The sequence below is a fragment of the Diplotaxodon limnothrissa genome, linkage group LG15 (assembly GCF_057381915.1).
Source record: "Diplotaxodon limnothrissa isolate DT_005_m linkage group LG15, D_limnothrissa_male_GT1.1, whole genome shotgun sequence".
Lineage (NCBI taxonomy): Eukaryota > Metazoa > Chordata > Actinopteri > Cichliformes > Cichlidae > Diplotaxodon > Diplotaxodon limnothrissa.
The window spans coordinates 33,736,918-33,762,153 of record NC_140610.1 but is presented as its reverse complement, the minus strand read 5'-3'; the positions used below and the strand labels follow the sequence as shown (position 1 = coordinate 33,762,153).

General features: G+C 39.3%; 2 protein-coding genes across 2 annotated transcripts; one reads left to right on the top strand and one right to left on the bottom strand.

Moving 5' to 3' along the window:
* Positions 1-1,882: 1,882 nt before the first annotated feature.
* LOC146617803 (uncharacterized) lies at positions 1,883-11,186 on the bottom strand. Its single transcript, XM_085373527.1, has 9 exons — positions 10,795-11,186; positions 9,723-9,821; positions 8,488-9,588; positions 5,659-5,775; positions 5,459-5,566; positions 3,052-3,132; positions 2,861-3,001; positions 2,385-2,520; positions 1,883-2,271 (listed from the first exon to the last, which is right to left on the bottom strand). Exons 1-9 carry the CDS (start codon positions 11,173-11,175, stop codon positions 1,883-1,885), a joined length of 2,553 nt encoding a protein of 850 aa, XP_085229653.1. The 5' UTR covers positions 11,176-11,186.
* A 239-nt stretch (positions 11,187-11,425) lies between these two features.
* Positions 11,426-15,990, top strand: LOC146617802 (uncharacterized). The gene is made up of 10 exons (XM_085371841.1): positions 11,426-11,556; positions 11,709-11,797; positions 12,154-12,272; positions 12,375-12,791; positions 12,875-13,100; positions 13,280-13,429; positions 14,125-14,342; positions 14,431-14,584; positions 14,666-14,775; positions 15,679-15,990. Exons 1-10 carry the CDS (start codon positions 11,426-11,428, stop codon positions 15,988-15,990), a joined length of 1,926 nt encoding a protein of 641 aa, XP_085227967.1.
* The last annotated feature ends 9,246 nt before the right edge of the window (positions 15,991-25,236 follow it).

Genomic DNA, 25,236 nt, shown 5'->3' with positions numbered 1-25,236 from the left:
TTTCTTTTGAAGATACTCCAAAACACCTTCATGCTGGAAGGGATTCACAGCTGTCTTCAAAATTTTCTTTCTTTCTTGGCAGTTTATTTCTAAACTCTAGAACAATATGTGCAAAAGTTGTTTTTAGGGATTAAAGTAAAGGGTATTTGGTATGAATTTGCATTTCATATCATTGTGGTTTGCAAGAACTTCAAATAGCTGATCTTATCTTTTTTGTTCCGTCCGTGTGGTAACCTCTCGATTTTTTTACTTTTGCATGAATTCTTCACGCCTGTTCATCGAAGAGGGTGGAAAACACATCAGGCAAACAGAAGATTACAATGTATTTTTAAATTACTCCAGTGATGTATTAATGGAAATTTTTGTCTTGTTTGGGATCACTTTGAATTGTTGCCGTTTACATTTGTTTTCACCTGATTTATTTTTACCTGATTTGAAGTTTAAACAATAAGTTTAAAATTAACTAAAAGCCTACACCACTGCAAAACCATTTTTTGAAGTTAAAACATTATTTTCAGTATTTAAGACCAGCAGTGTGAATGTTGTAACTAAGCAGCAACCTGAGCAGAGCAGCTACCTGAACGCTACTCCAACATGTGAGTGAAGTTGCCCCCCCCCCCCCCCCCCCCCCTTCTTCAAATCCAACAAAAGTGGTATCAAACGTTTGTGCTACATTTGTGCTGGTTTGTGCTGCAAAAATTTTCGTTTGTGCTGCTATCATTTTAAAGATATTAATAGAAATTTCTAGAGGTCATCAGAGGTCAACCAGCCCCCCCACATTACCCAAATCAAACAAAATGGGTGTCAATCAACTGTGCTACGTTTGTGCTGGTTTGTGCTGCAAAATTTTTCATTTGTGCTGCCTCTGTTTTAAAGATATTAATGAAAAGGTAAAGGTCAAAAGGTCAACCAGCCCCCCCACATTACCCAAATCCAACAAAATTGATGTTAAACGTTTGTGCTACGTTTGTGCTGCAGAAATTTTTGTTTGTGCCGCTATTATTTTAAAGATATTAACAAAAATTTCTAGAGGTCAACCAGCCCCCCCATATTAATGGAATCAAACAAAATTGATGTCAAACGTTTGTGCTGGTTTGTGCTGCAAAAATGTTTGTTTGTGCTGCTAACATTTAAAAAATTTTAATAAAATAACGTCTTGATGCGTGCTTAATCATCCAGGTAAGTAAATCCCAAAAGGTTGATTCTGTTCATCTGGACATTTTCAGTTGGAGAAACGTTTCGTCACTCATCCAAGTGACTTCTTCAGTCTCAGCTGACTGCAGGTTTCCCCAACCTTATAAACAGTACATTTGCATAGTGAAGGAAACTAGCACCACTGAATGAACAATGTGCTGGGGGGTTAGTTCCATGATTGTTAGTATGCAAATTCTTATGACCATTGATCAATGACAACTAATCAAAGCCTACTGATCAATGGCCATGAGTACCATTCACAGAAAGTGGGGAATGGCTACAATCACAGCATTGTAAGATGGCAAAAGATGTACCCTTGGGCCCCTCTTCTCGATTCAGAGATGATCAGCATCCTGACAGCCTGATGGACTAAGCTGTCTCTCAGTCTGCTGGTTCTGGCCCGGAGGCTCTTCAGTATCCTTCCTGATGGCAGCAAACTGAAGATGCTGTTGAAGGGATGAGTGGAGTCACCTGTAATGGAGAGGACCTTCCAGATGAGGCAGGTGCAGTAGATCTCCTGGGGAGGGAGGCAAGAGAGGTCCCCACAATGCTCTCACTACCCGTTGTCATTTTTTCCTGCAGAACCCAATGCAGGAGTCATACCACACAGTGATGCAGCTGGTGAGGATACTCTCAACTGTGCCTCTGTAAAAGGTGCTCATAATGGGGGTTGAATCTCTTGTGCTTCTCAGTTTGCAGAGGAAGTAGAGTCGCTGTTGGTCTTCTCCACATTCAGGGACAGGTTGTTGTTGTTGCTGTACCACTCTGGCAGATGGTTAACTTCACCCCTGTAGTAGATCTTGTCGTGGGTCAGCAGAGTGAAGAGAAGGGAGCTCAACACACATCCTTGGGGAGCCCCCGTATTCCGTGTTCTTGGGCTGGAGGTGTTGCTGTCGACCCGTACTGTCTGCTGTCTTCCTGTCAAGAAATCTAGCAGCCCGTTATACAGCAAGGTGCTGATCCCCAGCAGATCCAGTTTGTGAATGAGTTGCTGGGGAATGATGGTGTTGAATGCTGAACTGAAGTCTATGAACAGCACTCTGACATATGAGTCTCTAGTGTTCAGATGTGTGAGGGCTGAGTGAGGGGCAGTTGAAATTCCATCATCGGTTGAGCGTTTTGACCGGTATGCGAACTGAAATGGATCCAGGTTGGGGGAAAGCGATAATTTGATTTGATGCATGACTAACCGTTCAAAGCACTTAACTTAATAATGATGGAGGTGAGTTTGACAGGACGGTAGTCCTTAAAGCAGGAGATAGATGACTTCTTGGGTACAGTAATGATGGTGGAGGCTTTGAGGCATGTGGGAACGACGGCCTGACCCTAGTGATGTGTTAAAGATGTCTGTGAAGACATTTGTGAGTTCCACAGCATAGTCCGTCAGTGCTTGTCCAAGGATGTTATCAGGACCTGGAGCTTTGCGTGTACTGATTTTGGAAAGGGATCTCCACACACTGTCTGGGGATTGTGTCACCACGGTCTGTAGAGTGGGCTTGTAGTCTGTGATGGTTTGTATTCCTTGCCACTGCCTCCAAGTATTTCTGCTGTCGCTGAAGCTTTGCTGTAGCTGATGCCACGTGACAGGTTTGCCCTTGCTGTTCTTAGACTCACCTAATTCCCGGCTCTGAAGGCTTGCATTTTTCAACCTTAGGAGCATTTAAACCTGACCTGTGAGCCATGGTTTCTGATTGGCCCGGACAGTGATAGTCCTGGTCTCTGTGACATCATCGATGCATTTTGGGATGTAGGCAGTGACAGTTTCTGTATATTCCTGAAAGTCTGTGGTGTTGTCGTGTGTGGCAGCCTATGGTGGAAAAGCAGTGCCTCTGAGGACCCTTCTGGCCACACCTGTACCTGCTTACGAACTGGTTTGGTGACTTTGAGCAGGGGCCTGTGGGAACCCATGGCACACCTAGATTTCTGCCTGTACTGACCCTTATGCAAAATAGGTGGAATTAAGACACAGTTCCAAAAGCAAACACAACTGATCAGTGCTGAGAGTGGTCCTGTTGCTGAGGTTGGGATGATCCTGTAATCTCTTATGAACGACCTCCAACGCTTCTATGACTGGGATGCAAGTGAAGACAGATGTAACATCTCTCTCTCACTGTACATGTATTGTTTACAAAATTAGGGAAACATAACCTGCACAAACAAAATAAGGTTGGGGAAACCTGCAGTCAGCTGAGACTGAAGAAGTCACTTGGATGAGTGACGAAACGTTTCTCCAACTGAAAATGTCCAGATGAACAGAATCAACCTTTTGGGATTTACTTACCTGGATGATTAAGCACGCATCAAGACGTTATTTTATTAAAAATTTTAAAATGTTAGCAGCACAAACAAACATTTTTGCAGCACAAACCAGCACAAACGTAGCACAAACGTTTAACATCAATTTTGTTTGATTCCATTAATATGGGGGGGCTGGTTGACCTCTAGAAATTTTTGCTAATATCTTTAAAATGATAGCAGCACAAACACAAATTTCTGCAGCACAAACCAGCACAAACGTAGCACAAACGTTTAACATCAATTTTGTTGGATTTGGGTAATGTGGGGGGGCTGGTTGACCTTTTGACCTTTACCTTTTCATTAATATCTTTAAAACAGAAGCAGCACAAACAAAACTTTTAGCAGCACAAACCAGCACAGTTGATTGACACCCATTTTGTCTGATTTGGGTAATGTGGGGGGGCTGGTTGACCTCTGATGACCTCTAGAAATTTCTATTAATATCTTTAAAATGATAGTAGCACAAACGAAAATTTTTGCAGCACAAACCAGCACAAACGCAGCACAAACGTTTGATACCACTTTTGTTGGATTTGGGTAATGTGGGGGGGCTGGTTGACCTCTGATGACCTCTAGAAATTTTTATTAATATCTTTAAAATGATAGCAGCACAAACGAAAATTTTTGCAGCACAAACCAGCACAAACGTTTGACATCAATTTTGTTTGATTTGGGTAATGTGGGGGGGCTGGTTGACCTTTTGAACTTTACATTTTCATTAATATCTTTAAAACAGAAGCAGCACAAACGAAACCTTTAGCAGCACAAACCAGCACAAACGTAGCACAGTTGATTGACACCCATTTTGTTTGATTTAATTAATGTGTGGGGGCTGGTTGACCTCTGATGACCTCTAGAAATTTCTATTAATATCTTTAAAATGATAGTAGCACAAACGAAAATTTTTGCAGCACAAACCAGCACAAACGTAGCACAAACGTTTGATACCACTTTTGTTGGATTTGAAGAAGGTGGGGGGGCCAACTTCACTCACATGTAAAAAATTGAGCCTTAAAAAATAGTTTGCTGCTTTGTAAAAAGAAAGCCCTCTGTGAATCTAGAACATCTTACAGTACATCACTGATTGAAGAAAATAAGAATAACCCTAGATTTGTCTTCAACACTGTAGCCAGCCTGACAAAAAGTCAGAGCACTGTTGAACCAACCATCGTTTAATCTTACCTAGTAATTACTTCATGAACTTCTTCACAAATAAAATTTTAACTATTAGAGAAAACATTACCCATAATTACCTCACAGACATAACATTATGTATAGCTTCTTTCAGTACCCTTGATACTTATTTAGTCTTTTTCTCCAGTAGAGCTTTCTGAGTTAACTTCAGTAATTACTTCCTCCAAACCATCAACGTGTCTTTTAGACCCTATTTCTACAAGACTACAAGGTCAGCCATCATTCAGAGGAAGCTAATTTCTGCCTCTTGTATCTGTGATCTCATTCTTTTGGTCACTACCCACAGCTTATCAACCAGAGGTGAGGGTAAGGACATCGATCAACTTGTAAATTGAGAGCTTCAGTTTTACACAGCTCTCTCTACAGCATGACAAACTGGTACAGTGTCCACATCACTGCAGCTGCACACCAATCCATTTGTCGATCTCCTGCTCCCATCTGCCGTCACTCATGAACAAGATCCAGAGATACTTAAACTCCTCCACTTGTGAGCTGGAGGCCATCACCCGATGAAGCCAACAGAACCACATTATCTGTGAAAAGCAGAAATGAGATTGTGAGACTACCCAAGTGAAAGCCTTCCACCACTTGACTACGCCTATAAATTCTGTCAATAAAAATTACAAACAGAATCAGTGACAAAGGGCAGCCGTAGCAGAGTCCATCGCCCACGAGAAACAAGTCCGACTATTGGCGGCTATGTGGACCAAGCTCTTACAACGGTTGTATAAGGATCGAATGGCCCGTAGCAATGGGCCCATTGCTTCCCCACCCCATACTTCCGAAGCACCTCCCACTGAACATTCTGAGGGACACGGTTGAATGCCTTCTCCAAGTCCACCAAACACATGTAGACTGGTTGGGTAAACTTCCATGCATCCTTGAGAGGATAAAGAGCTGGTCCAGTGTTCCACAACCAGGACAAAAACTGCATTGTTCCTGCTGTAGCCGAGGTTTGACTCACGAACGTACTCTCCCGTCCAGCACGCTGGCATAGACTTTCCCAGGGAGACTGACGAGTTTGATCCCTCTATAGTTGGAGCACACCCTTCGGTCCCCCTTCTTAAAGATGGGAACCACCACCCTGGTCTGCCATCCAGAGGTACCATGCAACAGAGGTGTGTCAACCAAGACAGCCTTACAACATCCATAGCCTTCAGGAACTCAGGGCTAACCTCATCCACCCTAGGGGCCCTGCTACCAAGGAGTTGTTTAACTGCCTCAGTAACCAGTGACATATTCATGCAATAGGTCGTCCTATGCATACATTATATGTGGTTACATTAGCAATATACTAATACACAAACCTACCAAAATGTTAATAAAATATGGCTCTATAATCTTAAGTCAACAAGTACTCACAGATGATGCTTTCGAAGGCATAAACAAGAAATAGGATTGCAGCGGATAACTACAGGAACCCTTCAGCACATGTGAACCTGCTTACCCCAACTAACATGGCCAACTTCCTGTTCTGGTTCAAAGTGCATGTCACATTAACAACAATTTACAAGGCCCAGTAGGGGGCACTAAACCTAAGGCAGAAAACTCAGTGTGGATCATCTGGTGTCAAGTCTCCTGTGTTAAGTTTATTTATGTGTAGTGATATCATGTCAGTCCTTTGTCAGAACATCACCTTCCTTTTGTGCCTCCTAGTTTTACTGCTCCTGCCTTCTTGTGGTCCCACTTTAGGTTTCTGATGGTAGAAGATCTTCAGTTCCCTTTTCTGTTTTTGCATTTCCTCTTTAACTTGTAAATGGCTTTCCTTTTCTTTACCTCACCCTGCCTGCATGTGCCATGGGTCCACTTCCCACATTAATACGTTAAAAGGGAACCATCTGTAAACCAAGCCTTAATTTAACCCTGTCAGGCTCAAATTAAACTTTTTGTTGCTATTGCACAACCAAGTCCTGCAGTGGTACTTCTGAGTAAAAAAAACTCATAAAATATGTATGTGGGGTAATCAGGTTGTTAGATTTCAACTGTTGCAAATGGGCAACGCCTGCCTGGAGAGGGTTAAAGCTTTCAGTCACGACCCCCAAGGGCGGATTCCAGACGCCCTAAACCGTGAAAGGAAAAAGAAAAGAAACATGAGCCAAAATAAGGACAGAAAACATAACTCTGGAGGTCAGATACTCAACGTCCATCACTCAGAATTTCAGGAGGACGACTTGGAGGGTGGCAGTACAATGGTCCAAAATGAAAAAGTTCTGGGGGTCGACCTGGAGGTTGATGGCTTAACAGTCCATGCACTGCAAATTATCTGGTGCTTGCCATGATTTAAAATCCTATTTTTAGACAGGCCAGATTATTTGCCTTGTTTTAAAAAAGATTTACTTGTTTCTAAGTCTGGATTTTAGATAATAAACTTAAATTGAGAATAACCATATAATTGTGTCTATATTAGTACAGAAATCCAGAAATGGGAAGAATAACTCTTAAAATAGCCTACATTAGGTCTCTCACCAGATGTCTCTCAAAATATCACTTGTTTCAAGATAGAGTGACAAACTCAATTTGCTTGATTTAGGAAATTCACAAAAGGCACCTGTTGAAAATATGATTTATTCAAAATCATGTCTGACTTCAAAGTTGTACATATAAAGGAAAAAAATTAACCACAATTTATGATACAAATCACATTTCAAAGACAGCTGTTTGTCACAGCATGCCAGCATTATGTGGTACAACATTGACATTGGTTTAGGGAACATTTAATGACTGTCAACTGATATCATCACAAACTACACTAAGCCAATACTTGGTGCAACCCTAATCTTAAGGGTGATTTCTATGGGAAATAATATCAGAAAGACTGTATTTGATTGGCACAAACACACTGTCCCTAAAACTAATAGAAAAGTATGAAGTATAATCAATGAGCTCATGGGCTAATTCTGTAGCTTGAGCAACAATGGGCACAGTTACTTCATATGCCAATAAGTCTTCATTTAAATTCAAAGTTTCATAGCGTTGGTACTCAAAAGCAATAAAAGATGAGTCAATCAAAAAGATATCCTTTATCAGTCCAAACACAGGGAAAGTGCCATCCACGTCTGCAATAATCATGGACTTCCCAGCAATGTATTTATTGCCATTTAGAACATACCATTTCACTGAGACAACAGACTGCATGACATCTATTCCAAAAAATTCTTTAATTTTTTTCCTAACATATTCATTATTTTTAGCTGATACTGGCCCGGATTCCTTTTCTTTCGCAAAAATAGGATGTTCAGTGCCTATTTCATTTTGACAACACTCAAGAAATTGATTGTGGTTTGCAAGGGATTTACAAATATTTTTAAAATTTAACTTAGAAGCCCACTGTTTAAAATAGGAGTGCTTTGCCTCAAAGCGCATGCACATACTCCTTATTAAAGGTCCAAGCGATAAGATTTGACTGGGAAGATGCAACATATAATGTTGCTTAGGTATTATATTGGCTTCGGGAAAAAGTTGCTTGAACTGATACAGGTGTTCTTCAATCATACTTCTCAGTTGCAATACAGTTTGTAAAGAAATAATGGGAGCAAGAACTATTTGAACTATCATAATTAACTTTCTAATAAATACAACATACTCACTCTCCACACCATACAAAAGAAAAAGTAATATTTTTAAAAGAATTAGCATCTGTCCACAAGACTGTTTCAATTTGTTGTCGTTAGCCGCTAAAGTGCCAAAGCTAATAGGACATGGTTTATCCCGTATTTCAAGAGGTGAGTAAGGAAAATTTTGAATGTCTGAATTAAACTTGTCTAATTCTAATTGTCCTGAGAGAATTAGGTGTTTTAATACAAATTTAACTTCCATTGATGCAACACCTTCAAAAATAACATGCATTATGTCCTGTGGAGTTTGTTTGATCAGGTCAAATGCAGGAACATCAACTAGTCTGCTTCTTCTATTAATTCCATAAGTAGTTTTGAGGGACGCTTTCAATAAATCTGTGCTTGCTTTATCTATTTCAAAACACTGCCTGATATGTTTCTCCAGAGTTCTGTGAACAAACTTCTTCTCCTCAAAAACACTTTGCATATCATCAAAGTTGCATTCACAGTGTCTACATTTGCTATAAGCAAAACCAATCCCTTCTTTAAAGCCAGCAATCTCATGCTGGGCTAGCGTGTCTCCGCAAATGGCTATAACAGCACCAAACAATTCAATTTCACCATTTGACATTTTAATCCTTACACCATTGTAAAGCAGTGATAGATCTTGAAGTATTCTTTTCAGTACAACATCAATACCCCACTGAGAAATGTCACTTGCTTTAGCAATAGCAAGAAGTCGTATTGCAGCTAACTTTGACCTAAATTTTGGATCAATATTTCCTAAAGTATAATAAAACATGACCAATTTGTTTGCAGAAGCATGGGACCCTAAGGGGTTACATATTTCAATTTCATCTGTGTACAGTATTAATTGCAATGCATTTGGCCTCTGAGAAAACAAGGGGTGAGATGTAAAGAGGGACCCGTCTCTAAAATCATAGAAGAATCCCTCTCTGCTTCTTTGTGGTGCAGTGTTCAACATGGTAAAGATTCTCTCATTAGTCATTAACTGCTTTAGACTTTCAATTAATGGTACATAGTAAAAACTTTTGTTCCTTAAAGACATGACCCTTGAAAGACCTTGCTTTACCCAACATATCTTCTGGGATACTACTACTTCCTCTGCGTTGACTGGACAGAACATTTCCCCTATGGCTCTACTCTGTCCATATGCAATGGTGGAGAAAGGATCCATGAATTTATCAAATGTAGCCAAAGCCTCATCTTGAAGCTGAGTGGTTCCCTCGGCATTATCTTCAAACACTGTCTTCATTCTTTCCTTGAGCGTATCCAAAAGAACAGCCTGATACTGTTGCACTCCTGAGATGATATGTTTGACCGTTCTCTGTGAAAACATTTGAAATAAAAGTAACTTATTCTGCATTTATATAAAATAATAATAATTCTGAATTCCATTATGAACAAGTAAGACATTGATTGCCTTATGTAATGTATTGATCCATTAAGACTATAACATACCTGTGATAAGTGGCACTGTTCTTGAACACAGATAGCAAAAGCTGCAGCAGATCTGGTAATATCATGTCTGGTAAAGGATGTTGTAGCAACAGCTTCTTCCTTTAGAGCAGAAAAACAAAGTTACTCCAAATTCCTGGCCAATTATAGAAATTCTTACATAACAGGTATAATCAGTTACACCTAATGATTGGTCCATTAAAAAACAAAGTGCATGACAGTGACTAGTGTTACAGTTGTGAATATTCAATATAATATAAGATAATATAATATTCATTCTTTGGAATAAAGAAAAAAGAAATGGAAAAGAAATCAAAGACAAAGAAACAATAAAAAAGGGGTTGTCCATTTTTTTGATGAGGCTAGGGATTGGATTCATGAGAATGAGATTTTATCTTTTTAAATAATGAATTTTTGTTTGCACTTAGATATTAGTTTCTTTACATGTTTGTTGTATTTATTAAATTATTTATGTATTTTTAAATCACGTAATTTAGATTTGCACTCAGAATTTATGTTAGTATTAGTATATGGATATATTTTATTGTATGCATTTATTAATTTATTTAATTTTCAAGAAAATCATTCTTATCCATGTTTTGGCAGTATTTCTAGCCAACAGATTTTTTTTACAGTGCTTCCAAATACTCTGTGTCTTACCTGAAACTGTAATTCCTACGAGATACCCAAATTGCTGTCACATTGAACGATTTAAGCGCGCTGAGAGTGTCTTTGATGCAAACTTCACCAGGAGACATGCCAGCCGCAGAGTGTGTGCCTTCTCCGGCTGCAGCATAGCCTGTACTATCTACACTGAACTGCTATTCTGTTTATTTATTTTTTATTTCATCCTGCAGGATGAAATTGTGATTTAAAATCCAACCATAGTGGAAATCGCTTGTAACAGTTTGGAGAACAATATCTAGCGGTATAATATCGCGAGATCTCGTTAAATTTCTCTTGACTAAAAATGGAGAAAAGGATTAAAAGTAATATAGGACCAAATACGAGGAGTTAGACATAGCTAAATTTGTCATCAGAAGCCACACTACATTTTATTTAGTTTAACACTTACCGTGATCGGGCTGTCAACAACCTGAGGCTCCTGCACTTCAGCCAAAGATCCACCAGTTGATATTTCCACGGTGCTGGTTGTTGTTGCAGTACTACAGTTGGCAAAGACTGAAACACCAACATTTTCCGATCCTAAAGAGTGGGATGTTGGGGGGATCCTCCATCCTCTTGGTGGGCTTCCATTCGTCAAATACAGAGGGTGCGTCCGTTTAATGTGGCGAAAGAATGAGTTAAAAACTCTGAAATCTTGTTCACAGCCATCTATTCCACAGTAAACCCAAAAATCCTGCCTTCGACCATGAGCTGCATTTATGTGGCTAAGGAGCACCTTCAGAGTTAAAGAAACAAAGATAAAACAGATCATACATCTCCAGAGCGCCATGGTGAACTGTTTTCGCGCTGTAGCCATACAGCATACTTTACCGCTCTCCACTGAAGGCCACAGATGAGAGTGTGGGACCATGGGAAAGGTAGGCAATTTTTAAAATATATGTATCCTTAATTATCCAATTTTTCAGGTTTAAATTACATCAGTTATATTTATTTTTAGGCAATAAGTGTTTAAGACTGAATTTATATTTTTCTTTTCTTTTTTTTTACTTAAAAAAAATTAAATATACATAATTTTCTGCATGCGCATTCTCAGTTCCTGTCGTGACGTTACTTTCACGCGGGACAAACTCTTTTCCCCTGCTTTGTTAACCATCAGGACCGTTAGGAAGATCAAAATTATTTATCTAAACAAAGCGAACAGTAATTTAAGGTTGGTAACATTAAGTTGATTTGAAAAATACTATGGTACAACGGTGTTATTAAGATAAAGTCGTGTTTTGTGAGGGCTGCTGCTAGTTAGCAATCTAGCTAATGTGTTAACTTTAGCTAAATGATCTTATTTAAGCTGTAGGATATTTCCAGGCACTGTGAGTGGAGGCTTTGGAACGAACTAGAGAACTGCTGTCACGGCATGGACAAGTTTGACGATGCCATACTGTCTGTGTTGCAGGGTAAGTCTTATTTTTCAGTTATTTTGGTACGTTAGCTAAGCAGCCTTAGCATCTGTTAGCATCATTTCTGAAACTTGGAGCTAGGATTGCACTCTACTCTGACCTTTATCCACATTATAGCCTTGAGCTGTCTTTGCCTAAATAGACTTGGAACATCATTCTTGAAGACAGCCAAAAATAGTTTTATTGCATTCCCAAATATTTGATAAACTGTTTTAAGTTTGACATTTTATCCTGTTAATATTACTTATTGCTAAAATACATTTATTGACAAAAAATGACCTCGACATGTAATAAGCCACGCCCAGGAAAAGAGAAATAAATATCACTTTTGAAGTTGTTTTTCTCTTTTACAGCTGCGAATATTGATGAGGAAACTTTGAGAAGCTTTACCCGGGATGACCTAAAGGATCTTTTTCCGGGCCATGAAAATTTCTTCCGTAGAAAGAAGATTTGGGATTTTATCAGCCAAAAGGTAAATACACATTATACCACTAAGAAGATGATTACTGTCCATATTGTCTAGCATTAATTTGCCTAATTGTGTATTTTTGTTTATATCCCACAACTGTTATAGTTTAAGAGTACTGACCAAGATGCCAACACTTTCCATCGAAGCGAGAGTAACCCCTTAGGCTTTGATGTGTCACAATGTGAGCCTCAAACTTCCACTCCCATTTCCTACACTGCTGACAAAAAAATGAAAATGCCAGACCCACCAGAGTATGTGGTGTATACAGATTCAGAGTTGGACATGGTGCGCAGTCAGTACTTTGCATTGCTCCACAGTGGAAAGGAAAAGGACTGCAGGATGTCGAAGGAGCTCTGTTGCAGACTTGTAAGGAACACAGTCACCAGCATGGTTGCAATCCTCCGTGTTAGTCCCATGGGGAAAGAAGTAAGACACCCCTCCAAACTCGAAATGAGAGCAATGTCACAGAAGATTGTCGACTATTACCCCATGTTACGTGATGCTGACACACACATGCCATACGTAAGTCATTCTTTACCCACTACAATATCTAAAATTGAGTGAGATAATAAAATGATGTACAAATATATATTATTTTACCACAGCTGACCATCTACACCAAACTGTACAAACGACTCCAAAATATGAAGTCTCCAAGGAAGAGGCAGGGCTCCATGCCACAACGAGGCAGGCCCAGGAAGACTCTTTTCAGCTCAGATGACACAGACAATGGGACTGAAGGTGACCTAAGTGGTGAAGCAAGTGGTTCAAGTGACTATACCACACTTCTTGAGAGCAATGATGACCTCAGCGAGGATAACTCAAATGCAGGTGTGTACTTTGGTCTGCTGTACTAATGACTTTTGGTCATCTAAAACTTCAAAGAGACCACCTGCCCTCAGTTTTCTGTTCAGAGTGCATCACAAGATTTATACAGTGTTGAGTATTTTCCTTAACTTTCTAGCTATTCCCTGTTATTACATTCTGTTCATCTTCTGTTTTTTCCTCAGAGAAAGAATCCCAATTGCCGCTACCCTCCACTGTACCAACTACGTCAAACAATACTACGCTGGCTTTACCACTATTATCCAAGTCAGCCTCATGCTCTGCACCCAGGTCTGATATAGGTCCTTCAACTGCACCTCCAGATGATGTTGTTGGTAAGTCCACCATCACCCTTATCTACCTCTCAGTCTGACTGTGGTTCCTCTTACAGCTCTTTCCAAAATATGGTTGCAGCAATGAACCCCGTTCTAAGTGTTTATTCCAAAAATCATAGTGGTTTGGCATTAACTCGAGTTGGTGTGTAAAATCAACATATGATAGATCCCTCATTCCAGTTTGCCAGTTAGCCATAGTAAGTATTTTACCACTTTGTGTTGTAATGGGTGTTACTCAGTGCTGATTATTTACACATGTAAATCCTCATGCTGGTCACATCTATCATGCCTTATCACAGTGTTTCTGTCATAGATCAAATTACCTAAAAGATTTTTATCCATCAGCTCATAATCACTGTTCACACTGATGTGAACGATATACACAGTAAACAACCTTTACCTTATTTTCACCACAGTTTTATTCACGGGCATCTTAAACTGTCGTTTTAATATTTGATTCTGTTCAAACTAACAATTAACATAAATCCATGATCATTATAAGAAAAGGACACAAAGGGAAATGATTAGGACATATAGGGTCAGTTCATTACTCAAACATATTTAACCTAAACATTAATTCTCATAAATATTATACTTAAAAACAACCATGCAACCTTACTAGAAATGACTGATTAGAAAAATCTGAATTTAGTCTAGTTACACCATGTCTTACAATTGCTCTTTGCTTTCCCTAGCAGACCATGACAGCCTGAAGATGCAGGCAAGACATTACAAAACCTTGAGCAACATGTACAGGAAACCCAATGCAAAACCCAACCAAAGTGACGTCGCTCAAATTTTGGACCTGGAGTTTGAGGCCAGACGAGCTTTTATTGACGCAGATGTTACAAGGGAAGAAGACAGGCCTAGAAAAATACTTGAAGCATACCCGTGCTTCAAAGACATACGAAATGTAAGTTCAACTACCTTCAGTTAAATTCCTTGCTTTCTCTGGATAGGTTTAGTTAGTTCTTGACTAACTGAGCACAACTTTGTCATAGGCGATGGATGAACTGCGTCGCATCATTGGTGGCTCCAACTGCAAATACATAGATCAAATGAAGGGTCGATGGGCAGAGTTTTGTTCGAAGGTGCAGTTCTATGGCATTTGGAAGAAGGTCCTGAAACCTCCTCTCCCCTTGGATGTATGTGGAGGTAAGTGGCCTTTTCATACATTAAATCCACACATCAGATATGTTCGGATTGCTTTGTTGAGATACTTTTCTCCGTTCACAGTGGATTTTACTGTCACTCTCTTCAATGCACTTCCATCTCTTTTTCCTTCAAAAACTACACCACCAAAGCGGCTGGGAAGTGCCAGTGAGGCTCTCCTTCATATCCTCAAGGTGCGAACAGCTGCAATACCAGCCACTGTAACTTGTACTCCATTTACTTGTATTGTTATTATTAATATTATTATTTTGCTTTTCCTGCTTAATAAGAGTGGGTTGAAGTTCAATTCAGCAGGGATTAAATTACTCCTTATTCAGGATTTCTTAATTGTTATTCAAAACCTACTCCAGAGAGGCAGCACAGAGCAAAAGCACATTGCAGTTAGGATACAAGTAGAAGCAGTAAAATGATATATTTAAAAAGGCCTTCAAAAACTAGAATATGTAACAAAGTTAAAAGAAATAGTTTTAAAAAACAAATGAGAAAAAAAGCACAAATAGACATGATAAAAATGCTGCAAACTAGAGAAAATTCATGCTCAGAATTAATACACAGCAAAATCTCCAGTGTTAAATTAACACCTTTGACAGTGTTATATGTTTAAAAGTAACCTAGTCAGTTTTGAAGATTAACAAAGACTAACACTGAGCAGTGCTGATTTTCTAACACTGGAAAATAAATCAAAATGTTAGAAATATTCCAGTGTTAGAAAATCAGCACTGCTCAGTGTTAGCCATTGTTAATCTTCAAAACTGACTAGGTTACTTTTAAACATATAACACTGTCAAAGTGTTAATTTAACACTCAACAGTGTTGTATTTAACACTCAGAGGAGTGGACCCATATAGACACTCTCCAGTGTTAATTTAACACTGGAGATTTTGCTGTGTACATTTCCAAAATTTCATATTTATGTAAGTCAGATATTTTACATTTATTTCTTCTATTCCAACAGTAAATCAGTTGGAGCATTCTAAACTCTTGATATTGCTTTTTGTGTCTTAAGCTGTTTGGATGCACAGCAACCCTTTCATTGAAAATCTTGAAGAATTTGTCCTTTTTTTGTGCTTTTCTAGCCGGGTGAAGATGCAATGCTATACCTGGAGAAGCGGCCTCTCTCCTCCCCAGTGCTGCTTTTTGATGGAACAACCAGCATTGTTGCTGTAGGAAACATACCAGTGACCACTCTCTCCTTGGAGGATTTCTGGGAAGGAATGTTGGTGTTGATGGCATATTACTACACCTTGCACTTAACATACCCAAAATGTGTTGCAACGGTCCTCTCTGTCATACAAACTGAGGTAATAACTGATGCCATCCATGATCAAGATGCCACTAGTGCATATAAGAAAGCAATAGCTGAGTGGAAGTCGTTCTTTGAAAAATAGGTGAATACCAAGCAGGATTTTATCAGGTCATTTGCAGTTTGTTTAGTTTTGTAGTACGTTTGTACAACTTTGTTCCTAATTTGCCTAGCAATGTCCTGAGAAACGGCTGTACTTATAATGCTTTACAAATGAAAGTTGTTGTTTTTTTTTCTTAGTGACACTTTACCTGAGGCATGTAAAGTTTTAAGTCAGTAATGCCATTATTTACAACATTGTGAGACTATGTGACTGTCACAAAAGTTTAAGGCCAAAAATGTAATTTCTTTTCTCTGTTTAGGCCTTTTAAAGGGTTGATTTAGACTTTTAGGGATTGTGCAGCAGCCCTATATTGTTTAAAAAAAGAATTTTGTTCTCATGAGAGAAATAAATGTTGACATATATCACTCCTGTCCTGGTTGTGATTTCAGTAGAAGCCAAGGAGTATTCTAGGAAAAAGGTCTGTTTTAAGGTTTTTTTGCCTGGATTTAATATTGATTCAGCTCTATTTTAAGATAAGCCAACCTGAATCAAGAAACAAATTAATCATACTTCACTAATATTGAGTAGTTTTTCATAGTATTAGAACTATTTTTCTCGTTGCAGTGCATTCATTTGCTGCAAGTAAGAATTCAAAACATAAAAAAAGACTGTAATTTAGCATATTTAACTTACTTTTGGGACTTGATATAAAGTAATTTTATCTTAAATTGAGCTTTTTAAAGCTTATTTTAACCCTCTTCAATTCTCAAATGTGTTCTTTTATTTCTGGATTAAAAAATCTTATTTCAAGATTTCTTATTAAGTAAAATAAACTTGCTGCATGGACAGATAATTTCACTTGTTTTCAGTGCTTTTTGTATCAAATGTAGTATTTTTTTCCTAAATATAGACTAGCCATTTTTGCAGTGTGCTTATGCCACTCTGGGGGTCGACCAGGAGGCCCGTGGCGGTGACTGAGTAGTTTTGGAGACTGACCTGGAGGTCAGCAGCACGAAAATCCATAATTCAGTAGTTCTCCAAGACGGCGATGGTGCCAGTGTATACGTGACAAGAAATCATCCAGTCACATGGTAGGCTCCAGACGTGCTGAACGTGGCTTGGCAGGTGCCGGACGCCCTGAACATAATGGCAGCATGGGGGCTGTGAGTGATGGAGTTGCAGGCAACAGTGAGGGAGCCGTGAATAGTGGAGCTGCAGGTGACGACGAGAGATCTGTGAATGGTGGGGCTGCAAGGGACAGCGAGGGATCTGTGATTGAAGGGGCTGTAAGTGACGGCAGGGGAGTCGTGACTGATGGAACTGTGGGCGACAGCGTAGCAGGGTCAGCAGGCGCGAAGACCTCTGGCTGCCACAGCACCGCGGAGTACCTTGGCATCTCCCAGGCTTGGAGTGTCTCCTTCGCCTGGACCAGACAGCAGACCAGTGGAACTAGATACAACGAACAAAAAACAAAAGACTCTTTCAAAATAAAACAGGAAACATGGAGACACAGACATGACAACACAAGAACTAATAATCACAACCTAGCATGAAAGCTTAAAAACACAGAATAAGCTCAAAAATGCTAGGTCTGAGACCCAGCCAGTGACACTCTTTGAACTGCTATGGCCATTGATAAATGGCAAATTTTCATAGCTATTGATCAATGGCCATGACAATTTGCACACTAACAATTATTAAACTGAACTCATGATTTATTGTTAATCAATTGTGCTAATTCTGTTCATTATTCAAATATACTGTGATGAGGTCTGCAGTAAGCTACGACTAAGGAAGTAACTTTGATGAGTGACAAAACATTTCTCCCACTGAGACCACTATGTGATGAATAGACACATTTCTGGGTGCATTTCCTTTCATTTACCCTCTTCATACTATTGGTTTGTAATTTTAACCTTCTTGTAGAGCACTTGGTGTGTGCAAAGATGGAAAACAAGTAATTGTAAGCTGTGTTCAAGGTCATGAAGCACTTTATATCTATGTATCAGACAGGTATCCTTTCTGAACTGTGCTCCTGTGCCTATTGAGCTCGGTTGCTATGATGCCTAACATGAGGTCACACAGAGCTCAAGTTTTCACTCGCGAGGGGTAAGCAGTTGTTTCCAATCCACTTCAACTTGCTTTCCCCCTGCAGGTTTTTTTTTATTGGTTACACACATGAATATTCATAAAGCTTGTTGCTGTATTACCTGTGAGAAATTACTATAACTGGTTACAAAGTGTGATGGTGCTGTGCAAGCATGGTTATACAATGTGTGTGGTTATATGATGGGAGTGCAGCTCTCCCAGGATGTTGTCGGTATCTCGTCCCAGCCAAGTGGCTTCCTTCATTGAGTAGAATCTGTTCTTCTCAAGGCTGCTTGTTCCCCTTATCGAGGTCGTGCACGTACTTATATGCGTGGGTTACATAGAGAGCAAACAGAAGCATTCTAGCTTTTTAAATGGCAATCTACAACACATACATTAAACCTAACAAGGTTTAAACTCTTGGTGGGTTAGCAATCTTTATCTTCAGCTCAGAAGATGTCATTTGTCAATGCAGGTGGTTGGGCATCATCTAGTTCAGTTTTACTGCGCTCTTCTTCCAGGGTTGGCTCATTACATCCACATTGCTCACTATTTTTTCTACTGTGCTGTAGCTTCTCCTGCTTTGATAGTAGAAAAACTATCAAAAAGGAGTCCCACTGTTGATGTGATTAGTGGGACATGTTTCACATATAACCCTTCTCACCCTCTGGAACGAATTAATTTCGTAAGTTGGGGTTCCACTGTACTTTGAACTAAACAGTGTGAGAAAAAAAAAGTTGCTCTGAATTGATGTTCATACAAAGGCTATAGCCTGTAACAAACAGCTACAGTTAGATATTTCTTCTTTTTTCCCTTTTTCCTGAGAGTTCCCATGTTCACAATATCATACCAGAAAAGAAAAGTAATAATGTGTACTGCTCTAAGGGAAGATGTCCACCAGTACCGCTGACCTCATAGTCACCCATGGCTCAAAAGTGACATTTTAGGGATAATATTTATTTGGGGATCTGAAAATTCCTCACTTGTGATTATAAAACATTGACCACCAAGCCTGCTGCAATATTACAGTAGGTCATCAGAGCTGTCATCTAAGCTTTCCCTAGATTAATTTCTGTAAGTTGTTAATTAATATTACTCTACTAATAAAACTTAATCTCTTTGGGTGCCTTCCCAAATAGGGCCAGCTACAATCAGTTAGAGGAATGAATAACCACTCCACAGGTTGGCAGTCCATTTTTAGTCACTAATCAGAAAGTAATATTGCTGCCAAGGTTCTCTATTATGAGAATATAAATCTCCTACATTGATAAAGTGTCACAAAATGGCTTATTGACTATAGCTGGAAGGTCAGCAGAAGACAAAGCCACATCTACTAACTCCTGCGTGAACAATAAGATGTGAACATTAGCATAATAATAAAATATATATTGGAGGATGGGAGGAGACTACAACTCTGACAAGATCTCTTTCTTATAAACACAGCTCTCAAGAGGTAAACATGTCTCTAGAAAACATTTTTACATATGAAGCTTTTGCAAACACAAATGTGACTTCAGAAAAATGCATTTCCACTCAAGCCCTTTTGCATAATTAAAGTTTTGGGAATACATATTATATATGAAATTATCCAATTGTGGAATGTTTTCTTTGCAGCTAGTGTATGGCCCATGACTCTTTATGTAGAGGACTGAGCACTCCTTGCTGCACTGCACAGCATATGCTACATTGTTTAGTTTGTTTCTCCAAACACGGCATCCCAGTGTACTTCAGACTCAGCCGTACACTCAGAAAAAAAACACTGGTTCATCCCAAGAACAAAACTCCCAAACACAAACCATGCAGTATATGCAGCAAAGAGTACTTAGACCTCTACACTGAAGAAAGACCAACACCCAATCCATTAACACAGAACACAACATAGAAGAGTCACCTTGAGAGGACATGACTCAGCTGTACATCTGCATCTAAAGGGTAAAGGTCACTTTTTCAAGGATGCCAATGTTCACATTTTGGACAGAGAAGGCAGATGGTCTGGAGTGAAAGAAGCCATTTATGTCCACTGTGAAGACCATCCTTGAACACAGGTGATGGCTTAGGACGCCAACTGTCTGCCATCTATAATCCAGTTTTGAGATTCCTTCACTTATGCCTTAACACCCACTCACATGTTGGGCCATTTGATCTCAGTAAGTCACATGATAGGGTGGGGCAAGATCTCACAATGGGTTAATTCATGCCATACTACTAAATTCAGTAAATACATTACAGTTTCGATTTTATTTTTTACTGGCATTCCAAATGTTCCTGTTATCTGTGTTTAAAATGTATTTTTATTTATATTTTTACACTGGAGCTACAACTAGCTGGTTTAAGTTCATGTGTGGACAGTGATACAGCTTTTGGAGTGGCGATATGAACATTACATTTATTTTTATTGCACATAATGACAAGAGCTCAATGGTAAAGTGGAAAATGCATTCAGGACAGAAAGACCTGCGTTATACTGCTTACACAACTTGGACTCTTTTAAGTATCTGCACAGAATCCTAACTCCAGCCACAGTGAGATCCTGATCTTCAACAGGTAAAAAAAAGCAGTGATCAGGAGTCAGGAATGTTGTTTTTGTTTCCATTTATAATGTAGAGCCACTGTGACGATTGCTTTGAACTTGAACTACAAGAGAAATTAATTACATTCTCTGGCTAGGAACCACAGATAAGCCTGCAGTCAGAGAGCAAAGTATTTTGTTAGGATAATAAGGTAGTATGAGGTCTTTAATGTTTTTTTGTTTTTTTTTAATGGGGCCTGATTAACACAAAGGTATGACAGGGAGACAATGAGGAGTAATATGGCAGAAATATGGCTTCTTCTTCTTCGAGTCCCAGTTAATACTCAGCATTCTGGATCAATTTTCTTTCAGGGAGATTTTGGCATAATCCTATAAATGAGAATTAAGGTAGTAATTACTTATTGAACACATACTCACTTATGGTGTTTTACTTCTGTCACTTTCACAGACATATTTTGCTTTTAGAATTTGACTGCTAGCATGAGGGTTATGATTCAGGTACATGCGCGCGCGGGGGGGGGGGGGGGGGGGGGGGTGTTGATAAAATTACTGTTTTATTTTGGGTGAAGATTGTTGAGGGTTTTTTTTTTTTCCCCATTGCTCTTTCTTTTTCCATTGGTAGAAATAAATATATATAATAAATGTAGTTAGAAGAAATGAGATTTCAAGCAAAGGTTTCAGGCCACTTAATTCAATTCAGTTTTATTTATATAGATATGTAAAATAAGACAGGGCAAAAGACACACCATGGAAGAGAGTAAAGAAGAAAAACTTAGTTCATGGGAAGGCCCCAGCATCCAGGAGGATTCAGGGGTTACCTAAATCAGCTCTATCTCTATACTTTGGGTTTAAAGCTTTCCCTTTTGACAATCTCAAAAGTAGAGAGGGTTTCTATATCCTGAATCCAAACTGGGAGCTCGTTTTGCCTCTACTTTTAAATACTCTCGAGACCACAAGTAAACCAGCAGTTATAATGCAAAGTGCTTTATTGGGGTGATACTGTCACGGCTGGGGCAGCAGTCGTGTGGTGGAGTACATGAGGACCCAATTTGGAGACAGTAGTGGAGATGCGAGTGAGGTTTATTTACATTGCTTGATAACAAAAGTGAGGGCGGAACTGAACAAAAACCTAAACTGGGGAGAACTAAAAGTAACAAAACATGAAACCATAACTCACAAGGTCACATGCAGAGAAAGACATAAGGAAGTGAGCAGGGAATGGGGAGCTGGGAACGAAGAGCAGGCCGTGGCACAGAGAGACGCAGAATAACAGATTAACACTGAGTAACACAGACGAACCAACAAGGAGCACAGACTGACACCCACTATATATACACACAAGGTAATCAGGTAATGACACACAGGAGGGGAGCACAGCTGAACCTAATTCACAAGACGACAGGAAGAAACAAGCTGACACAGTGATAACGGACACAGACCTTCAAAGTAAAACAGGACATTCACAAAGACAAACTCAGGAACACAAACAGAGCATACAGGAGGGAGAACACTAAAGCACTAAACACAAGAACCAAACCCTAAGAACTAATACAAAATAAGAATTAACACAAAACATAAGATGATACCAAAATGAACACAAAACGCTGGGTCAACGACCCAGGACCATGACAGATACGGTACTATGAGGTGAAAGCAGTAAAGTGATGAGATGGGGCCCTGATTGATTGACCTTGTATGAATAGTCAGTCAGTCAAAGCAATTTCTTTTTTTTATTCTAAAGATGTATGTTACTTAAATGAACTGCTTTTTTTTATAGCACATGCACTCTGTTTGAGTACAGAACACACCTCATTCACGCAAGCTTTTGTTTCTGTCAGGGCGCTGGATCTGTGACCCAGCATTTTGAGTTTGTCTTGTATTTTTGATTTCTTATGATGTACTGGAGAAATGTTAACTTCTAGTGGTTATTATTAGTCTTAGTTAGGTTTTAGTTTAGTTAATGTTGTCACCCATGCTTCTGTGTTTAGGCATCATTTCCTGTTCCCTGTGTAAGTCTGTCTTGTCCTCTATGTATTACTTTTAGCTATGCCAATGCCTCGTCCCCCTTATCTATTCCCATGTTCCTCTTGTGTTCCTTTCCGTTTCCCCCAGTCTGTCATGTGTTTCATGTCTGTGGTTTCCATGTCCTATTGTCAAGCTTGTGTTGTCTTAGTCTTCATCTCATTATGTTTTCCGTTTTATTTTGACAGTCTTGTGTTTCCATGTTCATTGTGTTTAGTTTTGCTACCCCTGTTGCATCACGTTCATTTGTGTCAACTGTGTTCCCCAGGTGTTTCCACTTGCCTCATTACCCTTCTGTGTATTCTGGTCCTCTGTCTCCCTTTGTTCAGTGTCAGGTTGCCTGTTTATCTCGACTAGTTTCCATGGATTCTCATGTCTCTTCAGGTCTCTAGTTTTTTCATGCTCTGGTTCAGGTTCATGTAATAGTTTTCATGTTTAGTTCTAGCTGCAGTTAAGATAATTGTTTAGCCCTTACCTCTGTTCTCCTTTGCCTTGGTTTTTTCACTAACAGACTAAATAAATGGCTCGCTTTATGTTACACTTCAGTTTTGCCTCCTGTGAATTCTGCTTTTGGGTCCACATCACAACACACCGGCAACTCAGCCATGGCAGTTTATATGCCTAGATCTTTCTAGTCAACATTCACACACTTTCACATGCCAATGAATGCTTCAGAGAGCAACTTGGTTTTCTGTAGCATGCAGACTGGAGGAGCCAAGGATTAAGCCACCAACCTTCTTCTCGTCTACCTCCACCTTCATGAGCAAAAGGTTTACATTGCCCATTACGAAGTTACCAAGGTATTCTCGTGTGGACATGACAATTTATATTAATTATATTCGGAGGGCCAGCTCTGTTCTAGGATGCCCTCTGGACATTGCAGTGGAGGTGGTGAGTGACAGGAGAATGGTGGCTAAGCTATCATCCCTGTTGGACAACATCTCCTACCCCATGCAGGAGACACTGACAGCACTGAGCAGCTCCTTCAGTGGCAGGGTGCGGCACCACGATGTGGGACGGAGAGATTTCACAGGTCTTTCCTCCCCACTGCTGTCAGACTCTACAACAAAGACTTCAACTGATCAAACACACACAAACCCACACATGTGAATTAAGACTGCTATATATGCAATTCTTTTTCTGACAAAGTTGTACTTTTGTATTTTCTTACTCAGTTATATATAGCATTTGTATTCTATTTTATTCTATTGTGTATATAGTATTTTATTTTATTCCATTCCAGTGTTTTCTAATTTATGCTACGTAACTTTGCACTTTTGCTGTAATGAAACAAGTTTCCCACCTGTGGGACTATTAAAGGTCATCTTATCTTATTTTAAACTGATACTTTGTTGTGCACATCTGCTTCCAAAGTAAGACAGGCAAAGTTTTCACATCATTTAGACAACATTGGCTGTAAAAAAGGTTATCTCATATGTGTCAATTTACATTTGGATTAGCCCAAAGAGAAGTAAAAAAAGGAAATAACCCAAATAACTGGCATTTGTTATTATACAACTTCCAAAAACTCTAAATGAAATATACTTTGTACATGGATCATGAAACAAACAAATTCAGGTAGCAATGAGAACACTGCAGCAGCTTGCAGTGCCAAAGCAGCAAAGTGAAGTTAGAAATAAAACATGCATGCATATGTCTTGTGGGCTAACAATCAAAGACACCCCTCACCTGGGATATAAAAGAGTAAATTATTGAATACACAATTGCACAAAGTGACTGAGCAAACAAACACCAGATAATTATTGCTGCTTTGAGAAAGTCACACTCACCAAGACTCCTCACAATTATTGCTGGCATGAGGTTCAGCAGAACAGAACTGAAATGCTAGCTTGGTCCAATTGCAAGAAGTAAATCAGGCTGCCTGATAATTGCTAGTTGTATGAACTTTAATGTTTTTTAACCAGGCTAAAATCACTGCACCACAAACAAATCACGAGGAGCACACTTGAATCTCTCAAACATTATAACATTATTGTTATTGGTAATGTGTGATAATCAACTTGCAGCCCCATTGTGGTTGTCAGTTTGAGTACAGAGAAGAAAACCAAAGTGAGGTGTCTAATGCTGTGATGATTTGGGGATAAAGCGGTGAATTATCCCCCAAAACCCATATACTTAGAGACTCTGCCAGCTCCGAAACAGACAAAAAACAAAAAATCAACAAAAAAACAATTTAAACATAAAAAGCCACAAAGAAAGAATAATACAGTATCCACATCTCCACCAAAGAGTAAAACAGTGAAATGTGGATTATTTAACATTAGGTCTCTCTCTTCCAAGTCTCTGTTAGTACATGACTTAACAATTGATCAACTAATTGATTTACTCTGCTTTACAGAAACCTGGTTACAGCAGGATGATTATATTAGTTTAAATGAATCAACACCCCCGAGTCATTCTAACGATCAGAATCTTCGAAGCAGAGGCCGTGGGGCGTTGTGGCAGCAATCTTCCACATCAGCCTATTAATCAACCAAAGACAAAGACGGAGTTTTAATTCATTTAAAGGCCCGATGCTTATCTTTGCCCACCCCAGCTGGAAAACTCAAAAGCCAATCTTATTTGAGATCATCTATCGTCCACCTGGGCCTTACAGAGTTTCTGTCTGATTTCTCAGACTTTTCTCT